General features: G+C 36.6%; 1 protein-coding gene across 16 annotated transcripts in view; it reads left to right on the top strand.

Annotated features, from left to right (window-relative positions):
* The window catches only part of SPAG16 (sperm associated antigen 16), a 1190570-nt gene that overhangs the window by 49340 nt on the left and 1128429 nt on the right, over nucleotides 1-12801 (top strand). For all 16 annotated transcript variants that reach the window (XR_007920574.2, XR_011387124.1, XR_011387125.1 and 13 more), the window contains exon 6: nucleotides 8058-8165. Coding sequence is in view for 13 of the 16 variants with exons in the window: in XM_051849131.2 (XP_051705091.2) it covers nucleotides 8058-8165 (108 nt within the window). In the remaining 3 variants the exon portion in view is untranslated. The remainder of the gene's footprint in view (nucleotides 1-8057; nucleotides 8166-12801) is intronic.

The following is a 12801-nucleotide window of genomic DNA, read 5'->3' as shown; positions in this document are numbered from 1 at the left end:
GTGTGTGTATTTTGGGGGGAGAAGGATTAATGTCTCCACAAGTTTCAGTCTTTATTTAATACAATATATGTGTACCTATGAAAGAGCTTGAAATGTGTACCTTTTGCATTTAATTAATTAATATCTATACTTTTATTGCTGTGTTGTGAACTTTATACAGTAAGGCTGTGTTTGTGTTCTGTATATCCTCAGAGCATCTTGCTGGGCCTGGTACCTAGTATGAGTTTAAGTGAGTGTATTCTATTACATTTAGCTCTGTAGTTAAGCTTTTAATAATTTCTAAAATAGTCAAGTTTTTATGATTTTTGTTAACCTTCATGACATTCTTTTGGAGTGGTATCATTTTATTTCCATGCTGGAAATTTAAATAAATTGGTATTATGCTAAATTTACCTCATTTAGAATAGTATCTTCCTTTCTAGGCTTTTACATTATGGAAAGACAATGTTGACCCAAAAGGGTTCATTGAAAGCCGTGAATATTTGGCAGAAAACAATACCAGCTGCAATTACTAACTTGAAGGTGGAAAACTCCCATTTTAAAAATAGTGAACTATTTTGTTTTACTTCCTGCCAGAAAAATAGACATAAAATAGCTAAAGTTAAATTGCAGTTAATATTGAAGAAAACTTAGGTACTTTACTAATGGGCTCTGATTTCACTTACAAAATTCACTTCTACAAAAGTGCCCAGCTTTTGTGAAGAACCATTTAATTTAATGACTTTCAAAAACAAACACTGTGAAAATAAAGATAGTAATGAGGTCTATAAAACTTCATGCTTTAGTATTTAGGTAATTGCTTGTTAAATTAAGAAGATAGTTTTTCTTTTTCTGGACATGGGTATATTCCTTTCTTTTTTGGTTAAGAATGCAATGAAAGGTTTCCTCAATATGCTTGAAATCCATTTGGCAATTCAACAATTACCCCAATTTTTTTTTTTTTTGTGGTATGGATGAGTTCATTTATAATGAATTAAAGATGAAAATTAATAATTATATAACTGCTATTATCAGAAATTACCTTGAGTGAAGTTTGCATATGAGAAAAGTATATGGCAAAGGTTGTCTACTTTTATTGGTAAAAATAAACAAGAAAATGTTTCATTTTGCCAAAATCATAAGAAAATTTTGGTTCCAAAATAATTAAAGCTACCCAGTTACTAAAATTATCTCACCTAGGTCCTTCACTTAAATGTGTTTTTTTTTTTTTTTTTTTTGACAGGCAGAGTGGACTGTGAGAGAGAGAGACAGAGAGAAAGGTCTTCCTTTGCCGTTGGTTCACCCTCCAATGGCCACCGTGGCTGACGCGCTGCGGCCGGCGCACCGCGCTGATCTGATGGTAGGAGCCAGGTACTTATCCTGGCCTCCCATGGGGTGCAGGGCCCAAGGACTCGGGCCATCCTCCACTGCACTCCCTGGCCACAGCAGAGAGCTGGCCTGGAAGAGGGGCAACCGGGACAGAATCCGGAGCCCCGACCGGGACTAGAACCCGGTGTGCCGGTGCCACAAGGTGGAGGATTAGCCTAGTGAGCTGCGGCGCCGGCCATTAAATGTGTTTTTAAAGTAGGTATTCTATTAAGTTACATTCATACCATGTTGAAAAGTTTTATAATATTATGAAAATATTTATGTATTTATAGTACATTCATGAATGTAGACTTGGATGTTTAGTTTCTGAAATGGGGAGGTTATAACCATTGCAGCATCTCAACAATACAAACATGTGTGTATTCTGTTTTGTAGGGCAGATTTAAATGTAATATCTCACCGAGTAATTCTTACTTCATTGTACTTGAAACATAATCTCTATGTTTGCTTTTTGTGTTAATAAAATAAAATATTTTTAAACACAAAGATGCTCTATGAATGTGATAAGGGAATACTATATAGTTTAAAATATTAATTGCTTGTATCAATTTTTTAAACTTTATTCTTTGATAAAACTTTCATTTTCCTTTTATTAAGCAGTTGGGCAGCAGGAAGGTTGTAACAGGAGAAGCATCACCATGAAATGAATTTCAATTGTCTTACTGCATAGATTTCATTTGTGCAAACAGAATGCAAGTCCTTGAAAACCAATTTAATGGTCAGAAAAACTTTAAGGTCTAATACTTCAATCAATTCCTATGCTTTCTTTCCTGGGATGTGCACAAATAGGTTTCTAAATGTATAGTAGAAGAATGAGTTCCTGCAATGCTACACATTTGTGGTTCTTGTTAAGAAATTGCAGCATTATTTTTTCCAGTTTTTTTGTTTTTAACCTTTTGTAGGTTTATATTTCACATAAGGAAGTTCATTTGTATAATTCATCAAGTTGTTGAAAGTAAGGAACTTTTAGTAGATTAAAAATGAATGTTCATAAAAATTTAGATTTATTTTAAAAGGATGCACAGTATTACTAATAATCATGCATCCTGGTATTGTTGGTCCATCAGAGGATATTTATGTACTTAGTGGCATGCCCCTGTTTTAGGAAGAAAAGTCTAGTTTCTGGAAGAATTCACTGCGTCTTCTGTAGTGTGCTAAATATTAGTAGTAATGTGATGATAATGATGATGATGACTATTACAATAGCATTTACTGAGTACTCAATGTGCAGGGCAATATATAAGCCACTTTGCTAAAATATTTAATTGAAGACATTTTGAAATCTATTAAATGCCAATTTTGCAGGTTCTAAATCTGGTATCCACAGAGATTATATAGCTTCTCAAGGTCACATTGCTATGAAGAATTTTCTGTATTGAGTATGATCTTATGATTTTAGAATTACTCTAATAAAGCATCTGGACCTGTTAGCTTATTATTTATGGGGGTGAATACTGGATTTTTATCTACTGTTCTAAAGCGATGTTATTTTTGAGTTAAACTTCATTCAACTTGGCGCAATTTAGAGCTAAGTCTTTTGATAACGCTTTCAGGATATTCTGTAGACCTCATAGTATATTGGCTTAAAATCAGAATTCTAAGGTCTCTTTCATGATTCTTACTGAAAGTGTTTTTACAGATTTATTGTTCCTTATTGAGAATGACTTTTCTTTTCTATAGACAGCCTTTCTCCATACTTCTAATAGAAAAGAGGATTGTTCCCTAGGTAAGTTAGAATTCAGCTGATGTTCTTGTATTTTCATAACAAAATATCTCAGTCTCATTTTCCATTCAGTGTGCTAAACTTTCCTCCTCTTTGCTGTTTTCTAGGCTCATGGAGATGGCAGAGAGTTTCTCTCTTTTTGTGGTCCATCTTCGCTCTTAAGCAGGCCTTGTGTGCTGGAGGCTTGGGGTTTAAAGCTTCTTCAGGATTCATGCCTCTTTTTGCCTTCTCGCTGTGACAGCCAAGCTCTGCCTTGTATCTGCAGTTGGTCTTGGTGGAAGTTTCATGCATCTAGTCTAGGAGTGGGATTCCTGTACTTGATAAGATGAAATACTAGGCCCAAGACTGGAACTTGGCTATCTCTCAAGGAGAGAGAGTTTTTACTTTTGCCTCACCTGTAAAGTGTCTTATCCTGTGTCTTGTGTGTCTCACTTTCTTCTGGGGCCTAGGAGATAGGCAGTGGTGTGTGCCCTCCCCGCCCATCATCCTCTTGTCCTATGCTACATATTGTCAAATCAGGGAGCTCTTTCTGGTCCACTGATATGCTTCCCGTTTTTCTCCTGAACACATAGTGGAGGTCTGAGGGAAAAAGCTTGTGGGTTCAGACTGGCTTTTTTTCTGCTACACTGGGCTGTTTCAAACTGCCATGCCTACCCTCACTTGACTTTACTCAGTACTTCTTGAGTTTGTCTGATTTATAACATTCTTTTTGCTCTCCTTGGCCACAGTTTGTATATGTGTTTTATGTTATTTGTTTGCCTTGTCATTTCAACTTTCTGATGAATTCCAGGAAGATGATTCTGTAGTTCCTCTGGTTTTTGTAAGGGCAAGATAGTCTTTGTAGATTTCTATATCCTAATTAGAAGAAGGAATTCCTATTTATATTTCAAACCCAATAATTTGTATTTTAATTAGCAATATACATAACTGGCTAAAACTATAGGGACGGGGGCTGGCACTGTGGCGTAGTAGGCTAAGCATCCACCTGCAACACTAGCATCCAGTGCTGGAGGTACCGTTAGTGTCCTGATTTAGAGGAAGCTCCTCGCTTCTGGCTTCTGATTGGCTCAGGTCTGGCCATTGCAGCCATTTGGGGAGTGAACCAGTGGATGGAAGACCTTTCTTTGTCTCTCCCTCTTTGTCTGTAACTCTATCTCTCAAATAAATAAATAAATAGGCTAATCCTCCGCCTAGCGGCGCCGGCACACCGGGTTCTAGTCCCGGTCGGGGCGCCGGATTCTGTCCCGGTTGCCCCTCTTCCAGGCCAGCTCTCTGCTGTGGCCAGGGAGTGCAGTGGAGGATGGCCCAGGTGCTTGGGCCCTGCACCCCATGGGAAACCAGGAAAAGCACCTAAACAAGATCAGAGTCGGAGAACTCAGAGGGCTTCCATAGCCTTGGAAACTCATGACTGGAGCATAGGGAGATTACTGATGCCATAGACAGGAGTGTCAATTGGTAAAGTCAACAACAGGAGTCACTGTGCACTTACTCCTCATGTAGGATCTCTGTCCTTAATGTGCTGTGCATTGAGATTTAATGCTATAACGAGTACTCAAATAATATATTTCACTTTGTGTTTCTATGGGGGTGCAAACTGTTGAAATCTTTACTTAATGCATACTAAACTGATCCTCTGTAAAAAAAAAAAAAAAAAAGAAAAGAAAAGAAAAGAAAAGAAACTATCAATCCCCAACTTGACTCTCACTGGGATTAAACATGACAATAGGTCTGATCTGATTTCATCATCATTAAAAAAAAATCATCTATTATTTTTCACTTTATGTTTCTGTGTGGGAGCAAACTGTTGAAATCCTTACTTAATGTATACTAAGCTGATCTTCTGTATATTAAGATAATCGAAAATGAATCTTGATGTGAATGGAAGGGGAGAGGGAGTGGGAAAGGGGAGGGTTGTGGGTGGGAGGGACGGTATGGGGGGGAAGCCATAGTAATCCATTATTCGTACTTTGGAAACGTATATTCATTAAATAAAAGTTAAAAAATAAATAAATAAATAAATATTTTATTAAAAAAAACCATAGGGATGAAGTATTTTGGAGTAGGTGAAACTGTGCAAATAACAAGAGAATTCAGAATCATGGCAAAAAGAGTTGTCACAAATATAATAGACTGTTCCTGATAAATCTTAAAATGATCTTAATGGTAAAGATTACGTATCTATCTTACCCACATTGTAAAAATCAGAAGATGTACATATATTTTTATTCTGAATATAGACTTTATTGTTACTAAGATGCAGACCATCCCTAACTCTCATACTGTTTTTATTAAGAGTGAGTATATGAAACTATTGTAGTAATACTTAAAAATAAACTATGCATGCCAGTATTTGAAGGAAAATTGCCATCATTTCTTTTTTTTACAGAAGAGACGTCTTTGCCAAAGCAATAGAATAATAGATTTAAAAAACTAAAACATGAATCTTCATCCAACATCATTCTCAATATTATTTTAGAAATTAAGTATAATAACAGGGGAATAAAAGCATGGCTTCCTTTGGTAAATTGGGCTGTCGTTGTTGGGTGTTAAATATATATGGAAAGGCTGGCACCACAGCTCACTTGGCTAATCCTCTAGTTCTAGTCCCGGTTGGGGCGCTGCATTCTGTCCGGTTGCTCCTCTTCCAGTCCAGCTCTCTGCTGTGGCCCTGGAGGGCAGTGGAGGATGGGCCAAGTGCTTGGGCCCTGCACCTGCATGGGAGACCAGGAGGAAGCACCTAACTCCTGGCTTCGGATTGGCACAGTGTGCCGGCTGTAGCGGCCATTTGGGAGGTGAACCAACAGAAAAAGGAAGACCTTTCTCTCTGTCTCTCTCTCTCATGTCTAACTCTGCCTGTCCAAACATATATATATATATATGTATATATATATATGTATATACACACATATATATGGAATATATATAATATACATAATATATATATTCAATATATAATATATATGGAAAAAGTGTTAATATCAAACAACAGCATTAAAAATGTACCCTAATGTACTTCAGAGATATTGTTTATGCAATAGTTGAGAGATTTGTAACAGGGTTTTAATTATACAACCAATGAAAGCATGGGCATCACCAGCTTTTGATTTCATTGCTTATTATTTACCAGAAATATAATTTTGAAAGACATGTTATATTGAAAACAGTTGGATAGCAAAATAAAAATGAAGGTTTTTAAAGTAGTCATATAATATTTTTCCTTAGGAAGTAGAGAACGATGTGTAACTGTGTGCACAGAGGAAATGCTCATGACCATGACATGAGAACGTTGAGACTGTTAATTTACATGAAAGTCATTGCAGCCATTAATAGGCAGAAGCCACTATCAAGAAAACAGTACCTGTTGGTGTTATTTTTGTGGTTATAAAGTCAGAATTAAAAACTCATGTTAACTCAAGTTTATGTCTTTGAGAATCTTATAGGAAATGGGATATATTACTAAAAGGTTAGTAAAGGCTTGCTTAGCTGAGAAAATGATCACTTTTCAAGTTTATGATTTATGTCTTAAACCTTGTTTTCCCTTCATTTAGTAAAAGAGAAATCACCCCCTCCCACACACACAATCACAAGCACGTACACATGCAAAGGGTTAAAACGTAGGAAGAATAAAGTGTTCATCATCTTATCATGGGCATATTCCTCAGATGACTTTTCAAGACTGAATTTTGAAACAATTTATTTCCCCTGTAAGATTGTTTGCATGAAATGAAGCTGAGGGTTAGATGGGGGGAGCTGACCATGGGTATTATTGAATTATTTGTATATTATTTATTTACATGTGATGAAAACAAAATGGCAGTAAAATGAACAATGCAGGTGATCCCCCAAAATTGAGAGGGTAGAGAAAAAGAAACTTGGAAAGTGGATTGGAGAACTTTTGTCATATACTACGTGTAATCCAGATTTATAGCAAGGAGTCACACTCATCAGCATATGGTTCCTTAGGAGCCTGAAAACCTAACCTCATTTACCAAACGTCTATGGAAGCACCCCAGGCTGTTTCTCAATGATTGCTATGATGTGGCTTGAAGAGGAATGTACCTGCGTGCATTTATTATATATGAATCTGAATTCTGAAATATCGTGAACCAGAAGTAGATTTCTTCCTTTATGATTCTAATGTTATGACACTCCTCTAATTCAGTCCATTTTTCAGAATGTGAAAGTATCAGTATAGTAGCACTTTTTCAGTTATTCAAGATGGTTACAGAATTACTCATTCGTTATAAATTATATTTTACATTATTATTTTGAAACTAAGTTACATTATAGAGATGGATGATGTATGCGTATTACTTTTTCTCTTAAAATTTGGGCTTAGAAAAAATGTTCATGTTTGCAGAAGATATATCTATTTGTAGACTTGTTCTGATTATAACATTGATATTGAAGAGCGTATTAAGTTAGAAATTATTTCTAACAATCTGATACACTGGTGATAAATATTTATCATGTGCATTATCAGAATAAATTCTGTCTCCTGCAATGTATATAATTTCTTTTATCAATTATAAGAAACAAATAATCATTTCATTTTAACTTTATATTCTAGTAAGTTTAAATTCTATAGTTTTTCCTTTATTTGTGGTTATTTTGTTATTCTGTTTTATATGTATTTCAATTTTACACACTCAACAAATTATCCTTGGAGTAGATGGATTATACCTTGAAAATACTCTGGCAGCATCCCTTTAATTTTAATTTACTTAAATGAAATGTCAATGAGTCACATTTTGAAACCACAAGTTTTGCTCCTTCGTTCCTTAACCCCATATACATTATGACCTCCAGTCATAATTTATGTTAGATGTGATCCTTCAGTGAGGATTTTATTGGAAAGTTTGTTTTTCAGCTCTTTTTTAAATTGCCCAATACTGGATGTAAACTGAAGGCTAATTTTTCAGAAAGGAATTAGTAGGGATTTTTAAAGTTGTCATTATTTTTTCAGCAAGGCTAGAGAAGATCTGCTGAAAACTCAGAAGGAACGTGACTTTCATCGCATACATCACAAGCGAATAGTCCAGGAAAAAAACAAATTAATTAATGACCTTAAAGGGTAAGTTGCTCTTATTTATTGGCATATTTATCAAAGTGTTTTCAATTAGTGTTTAATAATTTGGCCGTAGCAGAAGGTTTGAGAAAAGTTAATAGATTCAACATTTACTGAGTATCTCCTGGGTGCCAGATACTCTGTTATGTGTTTGAAATACAAAGATGAATAATTTTAGGACCTTACTATTCCAGTGAGTTATAGGAGCAAAACAGAATTTTACTGAACTATACTGGGTTATTAAAAAAACAGAATACTTTTGATGAAAAATTCACTAATGGCATTAGATTGGACATTGCAAATGAACCAATCAATGTACGTGAAGACAGGAAAATAGAATATAATAAAACTGAAACATAAAAAGGAAAGCTGAAAAGAAATAATCAGAGTGTCACAGAATAAAGGCTAATAAAATAAACAGAACCTAAGGGCCAGTATCAAGTGGCCTGTTGTATTTGTATTTTGATTCCCAAATGAAGAGGCTAGGAGTGGCCTTCCTTATTCTGCTAGTATACTCCAACTGCCAAAAATATCAATTCAGTTAATTCATTCAGGAGCACTGAGATTGACCACTGGCTGTATATACAGACCAAGTAAGCTGTATGCCAAGTTTAAGCCAGAATTCTCCTTGTTTCCTCGCCCTTGTAGACTCCTATTCTAGCACAGGGGTCATAATGTTGCTTTGGGTTTCTAGATTTCACTGACAACTCCTTAAAATATCCCTGTTGTCAAATACTAGCTGATAGAATAAAAAAGGGAGAGAACGATCCAACATGGAAAGTGAGATACACAGCAGACCCATAGAATGGCAGGTGTCCTAAACAGCACTCTGGTCTCAGAATCAGCCCTTAAGGCACACAGATCTGACTGAAAAGCCCATGAGAGTATTACAGGCATGGAAAGCCAAAACACTCTGGCAAAAACAAAAACAAAAAAACAAAAACAAAAACAAAAAACAAAAACAAAAAAAAACCACCTAAATGAAAGATCTCTGCGAGTGAGATCCCAGTGGAAAGAACAGGTCATCAAAGAAGGAGGTACCTTTCTCTGAAGGGAGGAGAGAACTTCCACTTTGACTACGACCTTGTCTAAATATGATCAGAATCGGTGAACTCAAAAGCCTTCCATAGCCTTGGCAGCTCATGACAAGAGCCTAGGGTGATTACTGATGCCATAAACAAGAGTGTCAATTTGTTAAGTCAACAACAGGAGTCACTGTGCACTTACTCCTCATGTAGGATCTCTGTCCTTAATGTGCTGTACATTGTGATTTAATGCTATAACTAGTACTCAAACAGTATTTTTCACTTTGTGTTACTATGTGGGTGCAAACTATTGAAATCTTTACTTAATATATGCTAAACTGATCTTCTGTATATAAAGAGAATCGAAAATGAATCTTGATGTGAATGGAAGGGGGGAGGGAGAGGGAAAGGGGAGGGTTGCGGGTGGGAGGGAAGTTATGGGGAGGGGGAAAGCCATTGTAATCCATAAGCTGTACTTTGGAAATTATATTCATTAAAAAAAGAATAAAGAATATTAAACTGACTGATAAATTTTTAAATGATTCTGGAAATTTGTTAGGCTAAAAAAGTGTTTGGAGGTGAAAAAAAAAAATCCCTGTTGTCACTCAGGTATATGGTTGCAGGTAATTTTACTGAAGTAGTGAGGCAATCATAATAGTTTATATTTCCAGTGACGTTAAATCCTTCCTCTGCTGTGGGCTAGAGAAGCTCAAGCATTTCATTTTGCTGAGTGCTGGCTGTCACTTTTTTTTTCAGGTTTTTTAAGAGCGATCCCTGCAGTGAATTTACTTCATCTGCTGGAGTTTTTGCTAGGTTGTTATATTCATTGCCTCAAGAAAGTGGCTTAAGGCCAATAAATACTTCTTTGCCAGGTCTTACAGTGCAGACATCTCTATCAGGTAGTGCAGAGTTCAGTTTCTGGTGGTACTCTTCTGGTTGGCTAGTGCATGCTTACTAATTGTTGCAGCAGTTGAGATGTGTAGCTTCTCTTCCGTATCATACCCTCAGCTTGGCTTGCAGGAGGGGAGTGAGGGAACTTCCTGGGTTGGGGGAGCTTCTGGTACTTTGGGGAAGACGCCTTTACTAAAGCTTGTACCACAGATGAAATGTTAGGAAAAGAGGGGCATGCCCATGAAACTGACAGCCTCAAGGGTGTCCTGAGAACCAGAGGAAAAGGGGGTATTTGCCACTAATAAAATGACCAATTCATCAGAAAGACATCAGGAAGAGTTCTGCTTTAGACTCTTCAAGTGCATTTGCAATGTTCACCGACGTAGATCATATACTGGGCCATAAGTTAAGTCTTTATATATTCCAAGGAATAATGTCATATAAAAATGTTTTCTACACAAGCAAATGAATTTAGAAACCAGTAACAAAGGAGTTTCTTAAATAATTGATAATTAATCACCTTATTTCAAATAACCTATGAGTTAAAGAAGGAAGTTAGGAAATACTTGTATTTTGAGCTGACTGGTTAAAAATGCAGCATATCAAAATGGGTGGGATGCAACAAAAGTAGCTTAAAGTGAACTGATAGCCTTGAATGCCTATATTAGAAAATAATTTTTTTTTAAAGATTTATTGATTTATTTGAAAGGTAGAGTTAGAGAGGCAGAGGCAGAGGCAGAGGGGGTGGGGGAAAGAGGTTTTCCATCTGCTGGCTCACTCCCCAAATGGCCGCAACGGCCAGAGCTGTGCCAATCCGAAGCCAGGAGCCAGGAGCTTCTTCCAGGTCTCCCACATGGGTACAGGGGCCCAAGTACTTGGGCCGTCTTATACTGCTTTCCCAGGCTATAGCAAAGAGCTGGACTGGGAGTGGAGCAGTTGGGACTCGAAACAGAGACCATAAGGGATGCGTCATTGCAGGCGGCAGCTTTACCCACTATGCCACAGTGCCTTCCCTAGAAGAGAAGTTTTAAAACAAATTATGTTTTGCCGGCGCTGTGGTGCAGCGGATTTACGCCCTGACCTGAAGCGCCAGCATCCGATATGGGCGCTGGTTTGAGACCCCAAATGTTGGTAAGGAGGTAGTTATCAGGACTATCATATATTGATGTGGCAGTATGACAACCTGTCAACTTAATGCCTAAGTATTTATCTAAAAGAAATTATATATAGTATATAAAAGCTTACATGACTTGTATAAAAATGTTCATAGCAGCATTATCTATGATAGCCAAAAAGTGGAAACAAATGATACTTTTATTTTACTTTATTTTTTAAAGATTCATTTATTTATTTGTAAAGCAGAGCTAGAGAGAGAGCGAGCGAGCGAGTGAGCGAGCCTCAATCTACTGGTTCACTTCTCAAGTGGCTACAATGCCCAGGGCTGGCCAAGTCTGAAGCCAGGAGTGAGTAGCTTCTTCCAGGTCTCCCATGTGGGTGCAGGGGTGGAAGAACTTTGCGCCATCCTCCGCTGCTGTCCCAGGCACACCAATAGGGAGATGGATCGGAAGCAGAACATCCGTAACTTGAACTAGTGCCCACATGGGATGCCAGCACCTCAGGTGGCGCTTTACCTGCTATGCCACTGCACCAGCTCCAGAACAACTGATTTTCATCAGCAAGAATACCTGATAAATACATTGCAGGGTGTGTGTGTGTGTGTGTGTGTGTGTGTAGTCATGCACTGCCTAATGAAGTTTCAGTCAACAACAGACTGCACGTATGATAGTATTCCCCTGAGATCATGTTGCTTAGTGATGTAGCCATCTTAGTTTGTGTAAGGACGCTCTATAATGTTCTCACAATGATGAAATCACCTATTGGTACTTTCTCAGATTGTATCTCTGTTGTTAAATGAAATATGACTGTAAAGCGACTGACTACTCACAGAAAAAAATGAAGTGCCAACATAGAAGAACCATTATGCTGAACTAAAGGCCCAGCTTCCAAAGAGAGCCTATTCTGATGCCAAGTATATGAAACTCTGGAATCTTTTAGTCTATTAGAAATATTCTTTATTTTGTAACAATATGGACTTTATGGATGTTTAATTCTTTGAACTGTAACAGTGTAAGACCTGTATATTTTACCCCATGTAAATTATACTTCAATCGAAAAACAAAAAAAATTTTGAAGGCATTTTCACATAAAATAATTTTAAAGACATAACATAATGGTATAATATTGTTATATTGAATTATTTCTTCTGAGATATTAATATTTTATTTTTAATATTTTAAGTATAATTTTATTCAAATTTGCTTTCAAAGCTATCTTAGTGTATTTGACGTGAATGATTAATTTTTCAATTGTTTGTAGTTCTTGCCTTTCTGAAAATTGTTACTGAGTTGATTGAAGGAACTGATTTTTTTTTGAATCTCAGAAAAGAGCAGTGATTATCTAGATAGATATTTGAAAACAGTAAAAGGTACTAGTAAGAAATGGAGATCTATTAAGGATGGATGTGATCTTTGCCTTATACTTCTGCTCCCTTTCCAGGTTGCAGTGAAGTTGCATACTAAATAATAATTTCTTTGTTTTTTGCTTCTAGTGGGTTGAACTTTCTACAGTTATTCATGGTTATTTCAAAGTGAAAAAAAAGTTTATATGGTACATGGAAGTCATTGATTCAACTCAATGATCCTTTCAGATACAATTGGCCTTTTGTT

This window comes from Oryctolagus cuniculus, chromosome 3 (genome assembly GCF_964237555.1).
Source record: "Oryctolagus cuniculus chromosome 3, mOryCun1.1, whole genome shotgun sequence".
Classification (NCBI taxonomy): Eukaryota; Metazoa; Chordata; class Mammalia; order Lagomorpha; family Leporidae; genus Oryctolagus; species Oryctolagus cuniculus.
Note: the sequence above shows the minus strand (reverse complement) of the source record. Positions and strands in the feature narration are given on the sequence as shown.